The 17904-nt window shown below is 47.1% G+C and overlaps 1 protein-coding gene across 7 annotated transcripts; it reads right to left on the bottom strand.

The window, feature by feature from the left end:
- Positions 1-5924: 5924 nt before the first annotated feature.
- LOC143145884 (uncharacterized) lies at positions 5925-15955 on the bottom strand. 7 transcript variants are annotated; one of them, XR_012991800.1, is made up of 4 exons: positions 15282-15955; positions 10916-10992; positions 8153-10753; positions 5925-8041 (listed from the first exon to the last, which is right to left on the bottom strand). XR_012991800.1 is itself a non-coding variant. In XM_076309668.1 (4 exons), the coding sequence occupies exons 1-2, from the start codon at positions 11847-11849 to the stop codon at positions 10949-10951; spliced, it is 336 nt and encodes a 111-aa protein (XP_076165783.1). In that variant the 5' UTR covers positions 11850-12379; the 3' UTR covers positions 5925-8041; positions 8153-10753; positions 10916-10948. The 7 variants fall into 7 exon arrangements, 5 of the variants coding, with proteins under 5 accessions (XP_076165783.1, XP_076165784.1, XP_076165786.1 ...); XM_076309668.1 differs by lacking the exon at positions 15282-15955 and adding an exon at positions 11558-12379; XM_076309669.1 differs by lacking the exon at positions 15282-15955 and adding exons at positions 11355-11534; positions 11643-12379 and having other exon boundaries at positions 8153-10992.
- Between the last annotated feature and the right edge of the window lie 1949 nt (positions 15956-17904).

The raw sequence follows: 17904 nt of genomic DNA, 5'->3' as shown, positions 1-17904 counted from the left end.
GAAAAATTATTCGCCGCTCTAAAAATCGTACACTCTAAACGTCTATAAACGATAATAATACAATAACTCTCGAATCGAAATTTACCATTCTATTCGCCGTGCGCCTATCCGCGTGAGCGAGAGCGAGTATTTTCCAAGGAACGATACGGGGATCGAACAGACCGGACCAGAACGACGCGAACGCGAACGCGTACGCGGTTAAGAGCGGTTGTAGCCCGTCGCGGACCACCGCGCAAAGAGGAGAGACCGCTTGTGAACTCTGGCCTTGCTCGTGCTCGAGGGCAAGGCCACTGGCAACGTTTTCGCCCCGAACTTCGTCGTCTCCTTTCTGCCGGGCGTCGCGACTTATCGCCGTCGATTCGTTTCCACGCAGAAAAACCAACCGCACCGACCAGTTTCTCGTTGCAACTCCGCTGAACGAACACATCCTTTTACCCCCGTTTCGCGCGCTGTCGCCCAACCATTGTCGGCCGGATCGTTTTTCCTCGGCTCGTCGTCGGGGATTTCCGTTCGAGCCGCCGAATCTCTCGGAGGGATCCGCCACGGTCTGAGTTAGGCTCTGGGCTCGGGCCTGGCTTCGTGGAATCGTTGTCTGCCGGCCAGATCCGCCACGGTCTGGGTTAGACGAATCGTTGTCTCTCGGATAGATCCGCCACGGTGTTACGGTCAGGTTTTACGCGCCGGGAGTTTTTCCGGCGACCCCAGGTGTGTCTGGTCTGGCCCAGTGGAGCGTGCACCCGCTGCTTCGCCATGCTTCGCACAGAGTGCGAGACCCCGCGAAAATATTGTCCCCGCGGGGATTATTATTATTATTGCGCGTCTTTATTCCGTACACACGCGCATATTCGAGAACGTGTGCCGTCGTACGGCGGCGAGTAATTTATCCAGGCTGTCGAACCTCGAAGTTAGTACGGGAATTGTTCGAAATTGAGACAAAGCGAAAAAATAGAAGCGGGGATGATGAATCTTTGAATGAAAAAAATTATCTAAAAAGCGTTCGGTGGACAAATGGGGGTTTTAACAGCACAGAGAGAAAGAGCGAACGATTGAAAATGAGACAAAGCGAGAAAGTAGATCCAAGATTAATCTTCGGAGAGAAAAATTATCTGAAGGGTGTTCGGTGGATGAAAAAGGGGGATTCGAATATAATGAGAAGGATAGAAAAAGGCCTGGAATTTAGATACACGACAAGGAGTAGGAATAGATGACTACGAGTGGAACGAGAGGACAACGGGTATGAAAGATCGATACGCGCGAGATTGACGAGGTAAGAAGCAGGGCCGGTCTCGACAAAGGCGGAAGATCTATCTTTGCTTCGCGTTGAGCCAGGGGGGAGGAGGAACGGTCAAATTTACGACCATTGTGCACGGAGACAAGAATTTTTGATGTGCACGCGGCGGGGAAAACGGGAGAAATAATCGAACACGACTAGAGCGACACGGTGTTCGAAATTCCAAGTTCCGTGTGTCGATCGAGATTTTTGGAGAACTCACGACGATAAGATGGAAGTTTCTCCGAGCTGCCTGCAAACAGTCTTAACCTCGGTGCGTTTCTCGGGTCTTCTTTAACCCCATCGCTCTCTCGTTATATATCGAATAAAAAATATATTATGATATATATATATCGTTGTATCTTAAGGCCAAAAACACGAGTTCCAAACACTTAACCCAAACCTAACCCATCCCAATATATATATAAATAAAATATATATATAAGAATTGCTCTAATAAAGTAATCATTTAAGAGATGTTATTTTTCCCACATAATACTAAAAAAATACATTGATTAAATTTCCAAATAAAATAATAAAAAAATATATGTGTCTGTTATTTTTATTTTATACCATTCAATCTTTCGGTGACCAGCCTGTTGTTGTTAGATTCAGGATACTTTGATTCACGGATCTTAAGCGCATAGTCGAACGAAAGAACGTTTTAAGACGAGCTCGGGCCGCGAGACGCCGAATTTTCCCCCGGGATGTGTCGCGGCGAACGTTCACGGGGGACAAAATTTTCCCCGGGAGTGGAACTCGACGCGATTCTCGGCGCGGAGCAATATCACGCTTCACGATCGGCTTGGCAATGTACGATGCAAACCCGTCCGCTCGTCCCTGGGATGCTCCAGCGCTCGAGAGTTCCGCGCGCGCGGTCACGCGACACCTCGCCGACCACCGGCCTTCGATTCGCGCGACGCGTCTCACCCTCGCCCGCCGACCGTACCAAACGCCAAGCGGAGCTTAAACCTCGCGCGCGTTTAACCTCCGCTCCGAGCATGTACCGCGTCTTTTCCGTCGGCGACGCGCACTCGAAAAATCCTCTTCCCTCTTTTTAATCCTCGACCCCAGAAAGAGCTTTGAAGACCGAGAGGGACGACTCACGTCGAGACACGTTATCTGTACAAATCCGGAAACTGACCTTTGGAAACAGATATTCGGTCTATCGTGTTTATAGAACTGGAAACAATTTTCGATCAATTTCGAAGCGATAGTATTGTCGAAAATCAACGTTCGAAGAGAAGCGACACGGTACTACTGTGTACTCGATTTCGTTTAAAGCTTATTCCGTTACGGAAATTAACAGAACACTGTCACTGTATTCTCGAAGGACACGACAGAGTTTTGTTTTCAAACTTCGTTCTCCTTGTTACCAGAGTTATGAAAGTTTTAATCGAAGGAAACATGTTATTGTAACTCGGGCGTTTGGCAAAGTGAACTTGAATCGAAAGACCCGTTTGTTTACCCTTCGTGCTACGCTATACTCTCACTCTACGCACACCACTCACAACATTAGAAGAATCCCACTCTACGTGCACTTGACTTCCAAACAAACCGATACTCTAATCTAAACATTCGCTCGGTTCCAAACACACTTATCGCACTCTGACCGTACGAATTCAAACACGCCGCACAAATAAATACTTTCCGATATCTACGGTATCTTGTCTCTTTCTCAACGTAGAAGAATTGCTCTTGAAAGAATTTACCCAAATATGCTCGAACCGGGCTATTCCGTTTGCCGAGCGAGTGCCCTAACCACTAACCTATCCAACCATCGAACGCAATATGGCTGCCGTCTACGATATAATGTATACATACGCAATATTATTTAAAGAGTTTCTTCTCGCACCTGAAAATATTTACATAGTCCCCGAGGAAAGCTGTGGAGTATGTTGGCAGCACGTAGTCCCGTAAAATGGGGAATCGTAATAGCGCCTCGCAGCTCTAGGACGAGTCGACAGATGCACGGCTGGGTGATTTCGACTCGCGGTTACACCGAGGTTGCACCGGAGATCCGCTTCGGTGAGTCCAGTCGATTCGATTCTCTTCGAGTGATTCTCTTTCGATCTGCCAGCGCACGCACACGCACCGATTATTTTCTAGTTTTGCCTCTTCCGCCGCTTTGGCCGCGCCGACTACGACGATCGGGCACCATCGTCGATGCCCGTTCTCCGATCCCCCGCGTCCCGCTTCAGCTCCGGGACTTTTCCTTCCCTTCGACCGTCTGGCCCGTTGCGGCTGCTCGTCCTGCCACCCGATCGCCTCTTCCTCGCGGAGAATCTCGGAGATCCGATCTGTCTACCGTCCTAACCGGCGATCGTGATCGCCAGGCTTGTAATTACATCGTAATTTATGCGTGTTACGGTGTACGGTCAGCTCGGTCTGTAGCCCTTCGACCATCCTTCCCTCCCACTTCCCCCGTTCCCCCTCTGCGCCGCTCTCCCTTCCCAATCGCCCCTCCCCACTTCCCGCCACTCGTCCATTCTCCCACACATCGTCTAGCTCCCTTCCGCGCATCCCGAAAGTCTCGCTCGCTCCTTCTGGACTCGCCTTTACGTTCTACGCCGCGTGATCATGTCGTACGAACCGAGCGCGGAGAGACGGTCGAGTGCTCGCGATTCGCGTGTTTTTCGGATCGCTGAAACGCGTCGCGATCTCTCCTGTATTCGTACGGGTGTCTAGAAGGGCGTGCGTAAGGTACCGCCCTTAGCACCAGACAAGCAGACCACTCGCTCCGGGCCACGCACTTAAGAAGCCTCGCATTTATCGTTACTTCCACATTTTATAAAAAATAAACGACTGTAATCGTACCGGCCGAGGCATCCAATTTTTTGTAACGTACTTTTAGGACCATATTATTATATTATTGTGGTAAATTTAAGCTATAAACTGTATCGTCGAAATTGAGACGAAAAGAAAAATATACACTGAAACATTCACCAAATTTTCTTCTTTTACCTTGTCTCTACAAAACGCGATTAATTCTTGCGCGTATATTGTTTCTTTTTTTCAACCCCTGGTGCGTTCCTCGGGCCTTTCATGATCCATCCTAATTAAAGTTATTATGACAGACGCAATTGGACACTCCCCCGTATTTCCTCGGATGCGTTACAACGAGCAACGTCTCATGAAATCGAATCTACGCGAAATTCTACAGCTCCGACTCTCAATTTTACGACTCTTGCGCAACGACTCCGATCTCGACTCCTGACCTCAACTCTAATTAGCCTCATACGCGTGGAGGTTTACCCGTGAGTTTCGTCGACCTTTCTCCCTGATCTTTTCCGTGACGAAAGACGGCCGATCGAAATCCACGAGAAGATCGTCGATGAACCGAGAACCGACCATTTCACTTGTACGTGTTTTTGGTTACGAATTTACGACAATTAGTCATCGAGTGTTCAATTAACGCTTGAATAAAATAATTGTTGGTCAAATTCGGCTACCAAATGGTCGTTATCGGTTGATTTCGTTCGGACCGCCGCGAGTCTGGTCGGTTTGCTGGCGGACCGCAACGCGAGTCTGGTCGGTTCGCTGGCAGACAGCGATGCGTCGAATCTCACGCGCGCGCACGTATCACAGCCACGTGTCGCCAAATGACCAGAAATTCACGCGGATCCTTAAAATTCGTTCCTTCCACGACGATTCCCTCGGTTCGCGTTCCTACCGTGTGTTCCAACGCGTAGATATCTTCTATTGCATCTAAAGTGATGATGAAAAAAAAAAAATATCCAGCTTGGAAAGAATCGCGAGTTGCATTGAGTCAGACGTTCCAGTCAGCCTTCGCAAGGCATGCCACTAGGCAAACATTACTCGACACTGTTCACATTCCCCTTACTCATCGACGTTACTCTTGAATCCGATCTCTCTTTTCCTCCACGGTATCGCGGCTTACTGTGAGGTTACCATGAGGCTACTCTTGTGGTGGATGTGCAAACCAGACGATTATAACAATTGTCTTTGCGAACATTTTCAACGAACCGTGCACGTGGCACGTAATAACGCAAGCAAGAAATATTTGAACGAGCAATAAAAATTATTTCACGCGGAACGATCGTTTTTTTTTTTATCACGTTTGCAGTTTCTTCTATCGTGCTCGTACGCGTTTCCAGGAACTTACGTAGCTCGATCTTCATTCACTTTGCTCGATCGATCGTTAAACTTCCAGAGGACGTAACTCGGCACAGGATTGTGCGATCGGCTTCGAACAAAATTCAAATCGTAGAGGGTTAATTTTTTAAACAAATTGACGTGCATGGAATTTTGTATTCGCTCGCGAGGAAAATTTAAAACTTAAAAAATTTTAAACTGACCTCTCTTGTTTCCTACGCACGACACGCAAAAGTAGGGTTAGGTTGCCAAGTAGTAATTCGTTGCACCTTGACCTTTTACCTTGTTTTTTTTTACTTTAGCACCTTACGTTTTCATATACTTTAATGTCGTATAGTTTTTTTTACAATGAATGAATAAAATCGTTACACGTGGAAAAAATATTTTCTTTTCGTAGCGTGCATTAAAAGATAATTAACAGAAACAACACACAGCAATGTTTATTCGATTAGAAATGTGACTCAGATAAATATTTACTCGTTCAACGTGAGGTATCATTATAATGAATAAAAAATCATTTATCTTTTACTCGTCATTCGAGATTTTTATTTAGATAAGAATTTTATCCAAGGTGCATACGTTCGCGACCTACGATCCTAATACGCACGATACGATTTGAAGTCTGCGTTCGTGCTTATAATTTCATTCGAATAATATACGACGAATAAAAATTCTACACAACTGTTCGTTCGCGACTAACTCGGACGAGCTTTTACTCTTTCAAGGTGAAATATAATTTACTCGTAATTTCGATCCTTTATCGTTTCCTATTTTCTATACACTTAATAACATAGTAATAATTCATAACTGGGAAACTCATACATTTTGAATACCACTTTGTTGTGTTTTTTCTGTTTAATTACGGGATACACAATCCTTAACAACATCGTTGCAATTTAAAACTAAAAATCTTATGAATTTTCATCGCGATACCATCGCCTAATTATTGTTTTTCTATTTACCGGTAGAATATGTATCGTACTTAATAACACCGCTGCAATTTTTAACTCTTTTTTTCCTTTATCCATAATTCTTTTTTTTTTTCGTACCCTTCATCTTTTATTCGTCCTTTGAAAATCGTATTCAGATTCTGCCCCGTTTCTGACACGCGCGCGCGCGGCCATCCACCGCGAGAGTGACCTAACCTCGCTGCAACCACCGATCCCTGTTTGTCGACCGACGAATTTCTACGGCGCAGTTCGACATTCATCGAACGAGCGTCCCAGACGACGCGTCTGCTCACGCGCGCTACTCGCCAGATAAGATAAAAATGAAACCCGCGAAGGCTCGTCGCTGATTCACCCGATCGTCGTTCGCGGTCGCAACTGCGTAATACCGGGTTGCTTCGATCGCACGGATCGAGACGAAAAAGTTGGATCTTATCGCGGCGGATCGATATCGGTCGATACACCGGCGACCTTGGCGCGAGACCGTCTGCGAAATAAGAAATCGAACTGCATGCGCCCCGAACGTAACGCAATCCGTGTTTAGTCTTCACCGTAGCCGAGCGCCCTTTGAGCGAGCCGATTACGACGCACTTCCACGGAGGAACATAATCGTTGGAATTCGGTAACATTAATTGGGAGTGGCCATGGGAGTTACAGATTTCACAGACCGGAGAGACGACCGCAATTTAATAATAATAATAATTCCACTCGCGAGGTTCGAGACCCCTTTAGATACGAAAGATAATGTATATTATTAATGATAACAGAGAGAGCGTGTTTACGAAAAGAGACGTAAAATTACAGGAATGAAATGCACATCGATAAGTCTCGAACAGGCGCGAGAAAATATTTATAACGATTTCGCGACGAAATTCGCAAAATTCTGTATTCTGTGATTTTCTTTCTTTTTTTTTTTTATTTATTTACCCCCGGTCGAAAGTTGCGACGTTAATTTAAACATCGTCGGAGTGTTTATTATTCTTGGCGCAGACTAGGTCGTTTATCGAAATATATTAGAGGACCGTTAACCGAAGTCCGAGAGACTGTTTCGCGTATATTCGTACACAAAACTCGGACTTCAAACGAGACGCTATTAGGGATAAATTTCTTCGTGTATTTCGTGGAACTGGTCGCGCGATCGATATATACGTATGTCGGTTGTGTACGTGTCGCGAGACGCTTTCCCGAATCGATTCTTTGTCTCGATCGAATCGCCGCATCCTTCGCTCGATTCCAAGGAAAACCCTTCTTCCGCAGGCATCGAGCGATCTTCCGAGAATTTGGTCGAGTTAATTATGTATTGCCGGCGACAGGCAAGCGCGTGTGTGGCGGCAATGGACGATGAGCGATTAGGTAGAAGGGGGCAGGTAGGAGACTGGAGAGAGGTTACGTCTGCTTTGCAAGTGTCATCGACGATCGCGAAACTCGAAGCACCGATCGTCTTGGTTGTTTTCAACGATCCACGAACGCGAAAAAATATTTACGAACATTGGTAACCCTTTGCCGCAAGAAGTTGAAATACCTCGACGAAATATTTCACACCGAACGTAAAAATGCATCGTACGATTATTTTTGGAGCGTCTTTCGCTCTTTCGTTTTAATATTCCGCGTATTCTTACAACTTACCGAAACACGATATTTCCATCTCTAGAAAAATTAGACCAGCTGGTGATTGAGAGTCAAGATTGTATAGGTTAACCGGTTCATCCTGTATGAAAATAGTCTAAGGTTAGTTTAATACCTCAATCTGTACTAACGAATTATGAAAAATCGCAGCAGAAAAATTCTACTCGCACACTATCGTAATTAAATAACATGCCTTTCTATCGTCCACACGAACACGCCGAGTACAAAAATCACTCGATAACCTATTAGCGTTCGACATCCGATCGCTGGGAAAATATTTCGTTATCTCCTTCTACGCCAAGTGTACGCGCTTAATTCCAAGATCGATCATCTTGATAATCGAAGTGAATTTTACCGAAGGAGCTGCCGTGCCGAAGAATTCCAAGAGCTCGAAGAATTAAGTGGATTTCCGTAATTTCGAGAAGCTCGTATATTTCCATTCCGTCTAGGTAAATTAATCACATTGGCCACCGGCGCGAGAGGACGAGGAAAAGAAACAGCGTCATCGGCCGGTCGCGAGAGATTTCGGTGAACGGGCGACGACGTTGGTCAGGGCTGAACGTGGCCCCTCGTGTGCGTTCGGGTTTCTTCGTGCGCGCTCGGACCCGAACGATCCCGCTCGGACGAATCGACGCGGGCCACCGTGCGAGTAACTCGAAACCACGGACGAGTTCTTCTCCTCTATTTTTCCTCGGGCTGTGGAGGCTCCTTCGCTCTTTCCTTTCCCTTTCTTTCCCCTCGGGTGTACCCATGACGGAAAACGCGACGGCCGAACTCGCGGCGAATTCATTGCTTTCTTTCCGCGGGTGCAACGTCGCCGTGCAGACCCGCTGTTTTGTCGTCGTCGTTATCGTTTTCTCATCGTCGATGGCGCAACGTCAGAGAGCCGCTGATGCGTCAACAATATTCCTAATCACGAGAAACGCGGCGACCGGAGTCGACCCGAATCGATGAAACGGTCCTCGGACGCGCGCCGACAGTCCGTTGCAATTATAATCGTACGCTCGTGCAACAAGTCCGAACACGCTACCGTACGTTTGGAAATGTTTGGAAAACCATGTCTCCTAATATAGCCGTTACTCGAGTAAATAATTTCAGAAAAAAAGATTCCATTTTCTCGCTAAACGATCTCGCCTGAATAAGTTTATCTCTCGACGACTATTCTACTTTTCTATATTCTTCGCGTACGTACATACTTCTACCACGTATTACTTTCACTCTCTTTTGCTTATTTCTCTCATCGCGATCGAACATTACCGGGCATAATTGTTACTCCCTATCCTGTCCAAGTAACTTCTTCACGAAAGAGTTCGATTCTCGACGAAAACAAGTATACCCACGGGGCTACGTATCTCCCAAGATCGACAGGTGGCTCGAAACTTTTAACCGCTACTACCGATCGATCCCAGCGGCGATCGAAGAAACTCGAGTAGCACGTTTGCGAATTCCACGCAGCGGTGAACCATTTTTCCGATAAAACGATCGATCGGACTCGCGGGAACCCGACGGGGGAAAAGCAGCTGGCGATGCAGTCATGGTACCGCGCGGCATTGCGAGTGCTAATGCACCGAGGTCACCAGGAAGCCGCTATCTAAGGCACACGCGGTTGCGAGAGTCCGATATCGTTTGCGCTCTTTCTTTGTAGCGAACAGCTGGTCGGGCTGAGTCAGTGGTACGGCCTTGATTGCGCCGTAGCGGAAGATCGGTCTTGCTTTCGTTGCGACGCGGCAAACGCGACTCGCGTCCGCGTCGGTCTATCGAGCCTCGAATGCCGCACGTGTACCGCTAGCTCGCTCGCTCGCTCGCTCACTCGCACGCGCCAAAACGGACAACCCGGAACACTCCTCCGAACCGCGACGCGCTTCCTCGACCCGTTCCGCGCGCGATTCGCGCGTAATTTTTTTCTTCCTTCCCTCGCTCTCTTCCTACCACTGTCCTTCTGCCACCCCGCCACTCCCCGTCTAACACGAGTCAGATGTTATTTTAATTATCGCTTAAGCGATAACGCGCGGACGATAGCACGACTCGCGCGACGCGTCATTGGGAACGCTTCGCGTTTCGGGGCGGCCATTGATCGCGCTGACGCGAGATTTTGCGACGCTGGGCCCCCGCTGTTGTTCCCAGAGCGAGCTAATTGCGTTGCGGTTTCGCCAGCGAACCGTGCTCGTCCAGCTAGGATGGCCGATAGCACGGGGGAACACGTGCGCCCGCGCGCGAGTTAGCCAGCCCAGCCAGCCAGCCAGCCAGCCAGCCAGCGAGCGAACGAACGATCGTTTCTCCCGCATCTCTCGCGACTTATCGGAACGTTCGTAACGCGATCCACGGGGAACCGCAGATAAGACCTTCCGAGAAGATTATCGCGTGCGCGCGGCTCGCGAATTATCGATTCGTCGTTCGAAGCGAAGTGTTCCGTAGCCCCCGCGTCCTAATTGCCCGGAGTCATGCGAAACGCGAAGATTCGAAGAGACGAGAAACTCTCGCTAGCCGAGAACCGCTCGATAAAACCGAATATCGTCGACGATCGCCGATCGCTCGGCGCGAAGGAGTTTCGTAACCGAAAATTAGATCGACGTTGATTCATCGTTCAGCGAGAATAATGCAACGTCTGGAGACCCAATGCTCTTTCAACCGGGCAAAAAAAATTGAACGTTACGGCGGCGAACAGTATCGATCTCTCGCGTCGAAATAAAGGTCTCCCCGCGTGTTCACGTTGGCGTCTAGATCTCGTTCTCGACTTTGTATTTTGAGTCATCCTTGATGCGAGATAATTTTTTTTTTTTTTTTTTTTTCGAGTCTGAAAAAACAAGATTTGTACAGAGTCGAATAATTGTATTACACGACGTTTTCAACTTTGTCTTTTGAGTCATCCGAAGAAGCAAGGTTCGCGGGCAATCGTAATTAAAGAATATTACGACACCTCGTCTCCCCCGGTAGCGAAATAAAATATTAAACTTACCGATAACGAATAATTCAAGGCACTCCGCGCGCCCTATTTTCCTCTCCAATTGGGTCTAGGTTTGCTCTTCGTGAGATCTAGCACACGTATAAAATATATTATTTCGTGCTCGATTTTGTATGTCAAGAATGATCAACGGTTACGATTCGTTTTTAATAATCGCAGATCGTGTCGAGAGTTGTAAATGTTTCGTATAGAATATTTAACAATATTTTGAGACGGCCCTCGATTTCGATCGACCGTGTACCGAATCCGACTCGTTCCGCAGAAACAAGTTTCGCGGAGTTCCGAACCAGAAAAGGCATATTCGACCGATGGCGGATTCCGGCGGATATCCGGGAACCGTGCGTGTAAAGGAAAGCAACAGCTGCGTCGTACAATGACCCCGGACCAGCAGGGAAAAAATCCCAATATTCTCGAAACCGGTCGGAAACGCTACCTTTCGAGTTACGAGCGTGCCGCGATAACGACGCTTCGTCGAGAACGCGCGAGAGAGTGCACGCACTCAGGGCCGAGTTCCCTCGTTGGTTTTCGTGAACTCGATCGGCTCTCGTTTCGTCCTACCGTGAAAAATACGACGCCGTGGCATCGAGGCAAGCGCGAGCGCGAGGCAAAAGACCTAAAAACCCAGATAAAGCGTACAACGTCCGAAGAAGACAATAACGATCGTGTATGATTCACGGTGGCCGATAAAGCCGGATGAATACACCGTGACTGCGTCTCGTACTTTGCCCTTGCCGCTGCGTGCGAGCGTCACCGTCGTGGAACGATCGCTTACGGCGTGTCGCTCACGGAACACGAGCGCGTTTTCATGCGTTCGCTTTCCTTCCTTCTTCCATACTGGTCGCTCGCGACCTTTTCCCTCGTCGCGTTGACCGCTGCGCGATGTTTTTGTTGCCACGGCGACGCGCACGCTCTCGCGTCCAACTTTCATCAAACCAGAGCGTCGATCACCGCACGACCTACAATCTTAATATTTTTCAATACGTTTCCGTATGAGTTTCGGATTCGTTTAAACAATCGAGGGAAAACAAATGGCATTCCCGGATTAGGTACAACGTTACATATCGTGTACACGTGTTTCTAAAATAACGTAACTCGAATAACTTTCGAATTACCACGAAGTTTAAACACTCCTCTATTAATCACCGACACGTACGTAACTTGGGAATCGACCGCTTCTGTGACACTAACGTTTCGAATGAAATCACGTCGCCTTGTAGAAAAGTGTATACATTATCTGCTGTGGCACGAACCGAACAGCAAACGTGTTTAGGAGAATGTCGCTCGGTCGTTTCTTAGAGTTTATTATTTCTGCTAATATTAATCGTTCGGTAAATAATCTTCTCCGAAAAATTTGTTCGAATCGTGTTACTTTAAAAATAGATACGCGCGATACGACGAACCGATTTCGTTTCTTGTAAATTTTGTTCGGTCTATCTAAATTTTCAGAAATAATGTCGAAGCGAACTATTATTGAATTCACGGAGTCGATCGGTTTGGTTTCCGAGAAGCTCGTGTATCGTTGCCCGTCCCGGCTGACATTGAACACGACCAGTGGTGTTCGTATTATCGTTTGGAACTCTTGGAATATTATTTGCGGTGGAACGTGAGTTTCATTCTAGAGGGACAGCCATTCCTATTTATAATACGTGCACGAAACGCGATTTAAAACGAACTTTGCACCGCGATTGTACCTGAATGTGTAAATTCGTACAATGCAATTGTAAGTAAATTTTTCACATTAAAATACTTTTTCCGGTAACACGTGTTTCTTTTCACTATAATTCTTCGGTTAATGAGACCCCCTCCGGTGTACACGATACACCCGATAAAAACTGTACGGTGATCTCCGTTTATACTGTACAATATTAACTCGCGTGCGTTCCATCGTATCACGATCGGTCGCATTCTCCTTCATTCCCTGCTTTCCGTTTTGATCTCTTACGCTGTAGCATTTCCTATATCTGCAGATGTACGAGAGGCGGCAGCGCTCTACCTGCCTCGTGTGCCTCTAATTATGTATTATTTTCACCGTCTGCACCGGAGAGGTGTGTGACCCATGGTACTTACTCTCTACTTTAACCACCTTTTTCCTTATGCGCTCTCGGTTCTTTGGTAATCATACTGTCATATACTTTTTACGTCGCTCTCGGTGCTTGATTCTTCCGTGTACATTTATCCTCGATTTTGTTTATTTACCGACGCGCCCAGACGCGATAATAACGATTACGCGTACAATTTGGTAATAAATATTCTCATAATTACCGATCCTTTACGGAGAAAACTACTCAAAAACGAGTCACGATTCCGTACTTCTTGTTTTTTTTTTTTTTTTTTTTTTAAATTACTTCTAAATTTAAATAGCACGCGACAATTAAGGTTACGCACTTGAGAAGATCCTTAATTTATATTTTCACTCGTACGAGCTGTTTCGATCTCTCGTAGAATCTTCTCCCGTGGTATAAACGACCTCTCTTTTTCCGCGTTCTGGCATCGGGATCTCGCGTGTTCTCGTGGTTGAGAACGGGACGGGGGTTAACTACGACGCGAATTAAACGCGGAAGAAGACGTAGGATGCAGAAGCGCGAGATTCGTCCTCTGTGCGCGTCGGTATCGGTGTTGTGGTCGTTGCGTAATGGCCGCGGCGATCGATAAGGCGGGAACGAAAGGTTGACGCGCAGCTGTTCGTTGTGCCGATCTTCGGTTATCGCTCGCCTTATCCCATTCGAGCACCCCGAACGCGCGCGTCGATCGCTGCTCCCTCACTATGATGGCTTCCCGCGACCGTTTCCATAGCGCCCTACTCTCTTCGCCGTGGTGCTGGATTCGCGGAAGGAAAAAAATTGACCAACAATCGGGACGCAATATTAATGGTCCACTCCCGATTATCGAGACGATAGATAAACATTTATTGGCCTTAGATAAATAATATCTCTCGAGGACATCGAAGATCCCGACGTGCGATACAATGGTGACAACACCACGGAATTACGGCGACGATCTTAATTACCCAATCCCCCGATAATTGCTCTACTTCATCTAGGATGAATTTGTAATCGCGTTGTTTCGATCCAATAAATTCGTCGAACCTCTACTTCAGATTTGATCTTACAACGCGGTGTTTTTCATCGCCAATGTTTTTCATACTTTTGGAAATTTATCATATTTTTGGTAATCTTTGTTAAACAAACGAGTAACTTTATTTTTCAATCATTCCTGCCTTCGTTACGCTCGATACAATTGTTCTCTCGAGGAGAGTACACTACAATTGTGTCGATTTGAAACATTTTGAAAGTAAACGTCTTTTATTTTTTTCTGTAAACGTGCTCGTTAACGTTATAGGTTTCTCTTTCGTGTTTAGAAGGCTCTCAATCCAGGTTGTGCAATTCTTGTTAGGAACGAGGAGAAAAATTGATAAAGTGATCGCGTAATTAGGTGTCTCGATCTCGACGGAAGCGAGAATTAGGGAGATTCGTGCGTACGCGTCGTCGCGACTCGCTTCGAGGTCCCGAGACCCGACGCGTATATGGCTCTTGACTCGCGGCGACGCGACGCGGTCGTGAATCACGTGTCGTGAGTCACTACACGCGTCGACGAAGGTGCAAAGTATCGCGCGGGGTACGCGAACCGCGACGACTCGAATGAATTCGACTCGCCGAGCAGATTTTTGCTTTCTCGAGAAATCACGGGTACGCTGGTTCTCGAATTGAACGCCGTGAAGTCGGATGACGGGTCAAAAATGACCCGGTCGGAAAATTCTTTCCCTCCGAACATGAAAAAAATTTTTTTTTTTTTTAATCGTAAGATACATGCGTCGATTTGTATCCTACGAACTTTCTATATTTCCCTCTCCCCTTGTATTGCAATTTTTTAATGCTCAACATATATATATTCGGCTATAAATTGACAATTTATAAGAGTCCTCGTCCAAATAAATTTTACAACCGAGGCACTCCGATAAGCAACAAAATATGTTTACAAGACACGGAATTCCGAGAAGCATTACAATCTCTGATAGGTGGTGCGTAATAATTGGACGATAAAAAAATATATATATATACATATGTATACACGGTACGACGGATCGGCCGTTTCCTTTTAAACACAGGGTGTCTCCGGCCGAAGCAGCAACGCGTTGGAATCGTAACCCGACGCATTGAGTTCTTTCCGGCACATCCCGTGCAATGCGTAAATAATTTAATCGAGCATTACCCCCACCCCTTCTGTAAATCTCTACATTTACACGGTACTTTCGCGGGCCTCGACGCGCCGATCGAGGGTTAGCGACTGCGCAGTAGTAATTGCTCCCGACGACCGGGCCGCGTCGATCGCTTTCGATTCCGAACGCGAGTCTCGAACTTACCTGCACACCTATGGCCTTTTCTTCTTCGCCATTTGCGCCGCCTCCTCTTCCGTCCCGTTCGTCCCGCGTGCGCTTTTCACGACCCGTGCCAGTCACGGTTCGTTCCAGTCAGCTTCTCGTTCGAGCAACTTCGAAAATACGTCGAGCACCGGCTGTGCCGATCGGCGGTCGATGATCTTGCGTCGCCGAGCGAAAGGTATCGGCTGCCGTCTGCCGTCTGCCGCTTGCCGGCTGCTCGCGCCACGGGTCCCGTTCTCGCACCCTCACCCCTACCCTACCCCTATCGACTTTCTCGCTCGCCGAAACTTGTCGCGGTCGGTCTACGCCGGCCCAAAACTTCGATCCTCGAAAAATCAGCAACTTTTCTCGCCGACCGGGAACCAACGGTCTATTGATCTCGATCCGCGCGGATAGCGTCCCGGACCAGTGGTTCTCAAACTCACTTCGCGTGATCCAAGAATGATTTTACAACCACCCCTTGCAAAGGAACGGAAGATATTGTAACACGTTTGGAGTAACAATCGGCGCTGTTTTTGGACATTTGTGAATCGAAAGAATCTTAAACAATAAATTGTTTATATTATTAATTCAAGAGTCAATTATTGTACCCGAATCTGAACCTAGTCACCTAGAAGCGACCGTTGATGAATTTTACTTTTTTTTTGAATTTTTAAAATCAAAAATTTGAATTTGAATTTTTTTGAATTTTAAAATGTTGAGCATCTCGAAGATCTGTGGTCGTTTCAATTAGGTTAAGAACCGCTTCACCAGCCCTTCGTCCACTCCCCTTAACGATAAGTGATATTTTACGAGTGGAAGAGCGGACTCACTATGCCGACCAGATATTAACAGTTGGTAGGTAATGCAAATTTTCGAAAAGAATTGAACTTTAAAAATCTCTCTAAACGCGACTCCGATATTCATATCCAAAGTTTCGGAAGAAATTTGTAAGTAATGAAAATTTTCAAAGAAAATTGAACTTCATCGCCAGTCGCATCGGTCCGCGGATAAAAATCTCCCCGAACGAGACTCTAATAGTTAAGTTGTTCGGAAAGTGATTTTGTTTTCCAAAATGGAGAATATATAATTGAATAAAAAAAAACAAAATCACTTTCCGAACAATCCAATACATTCAACTATCTAACGTCCCTTGACTCGCGTACGAGTAGAGGCACACGAGTTTCGGTGCGAGTTTCCAATAGAATCGCATCGAACCGCCCAATCGTATAACTCCGGTATCCCAGCGAGTCGGGCGCATCGAGGCACACCGCGTCTGGAGCCCGAAACGCGCGCGTATCTTTTCTCTCGGCGCTCCCGCGACCTTGATTTTCCATCGGCGAAACCTTTCGCGTCTGAAAACGATGCGAATCGACCGGGTATGGGAACGGCCGAGCACACCGCGAGCCGAAGAGAACGAGAGGAGAATCTCTCGGGGGGACGGAGAAGCGGCGTATTGCCGGTCTTACGTGCTTTCGCATGCAAAAGGGAAACCGCTAGAGGGACGGAGGGAGGGGGAGCGGCGAGAGGAGGTAGAGGAGGGGGGACGGCGGAGGTGGAGCGGGCAGGCGCAGGGGAGGGAGAGAGCGAAAAAACCTTGAAGCTAGCCGGGTGGTATGGCCTCGACTTCCCTCCTCGGGGACCTTCGACGCGTTTCCGTTCAAAGGCAGAGCGCTCGGTCTCGTGGACGCGCTCGAGCGACGCGTGTGGTCGTAATTCTCCTGCGAATTTCGGGGCCTCGCGCGACGAAAACGACCGACGATGCGCATGCGCGCGCCGAACCGAAAACGTGCCGCGGTACGGAAGGAAACGAACCGAGCGCTCCACCGAACGCCGGCACGCCACCGCCGCGAATCGACCAATTACGTTTTGTCACGATCGATTATGGATGCAGAAGCGGAAACAATTCGTTCGCGGTCGTGATCGTGGTCGCGGTCGCGGTCGCCTCGCTCGCGAGAACTATTCCGCGTCGAGAAAGGAAACGATCGGTCTCGAATCGATTCTAACCCCCTTTTGTTTAACGCGTGAATTTCTTCCTACCGATGGGAGAATTGAAAATCGAACGGGAAATAATTTAAAAGAGAAATGTAGGTAACAGCGATAACTTTGTCGGGGGAAAAAAATATCTCGTGGTAGACGCTTCGTCTTTTACGTTTCGTCGAAAGTTTATTATTATCGTCACGTCAGTCCTCAAGTTACCGTTTGCATTGTAAATCCGTATTGTTCGCGTTACGTGTCGCTTCTGTCTTTATCTCATGCGCTCGGTCACCCTTGTTTAGCGAAGTACGGTACCGATATTGTCGTATACACTGGCGGGGGATAATCTACGAAAATGAATACGTATCGGTGATTAATGGAAATGCGTTCTCCAATTTTTATTCCTTCAACGGGAAAGTATTACGCAATTCCCGAGTCCCCGTAGCGTCGAGAAATATAGAATTTCGAAAGAAAAGTCCACGAATTTTCCACGATGTATTTTTCCCCGGTGTAATTTTCGTAAAAGAATTGTAAAGTAAAAAAAATATTACAGACAAGCTATACCTAAGTACTAGGTTCTCGTAAAGTCATTTCGTTTTTTTCGGTGAAAATAAAACACGATTTTTTTAGATTACATAAACATTTTCTC

The sequence above is a fragment of the Ptiloglossa arizonensis genome, chromosome 4, assembly GCF_051014685.1.
Source record: "Ptiloglossa arizonensis isolate GNS036 chromosome 4, iyPtiAriz1_principal, whole genome shotgun sequence".
Classification (NCBI taxonomy): domain Eukaryota; kingdom Metazoa; phylum Arthropoda; class Insecta; order Hymenoptera; family Colletidae; genus Ptiloglossa; species Ptiloglossa arizonensis.
The sequence above is the reverse complement of the archived record's forward strand: the minus strand, read 5'-3'. Positions and strand labels throughout refer to the sequence as shown.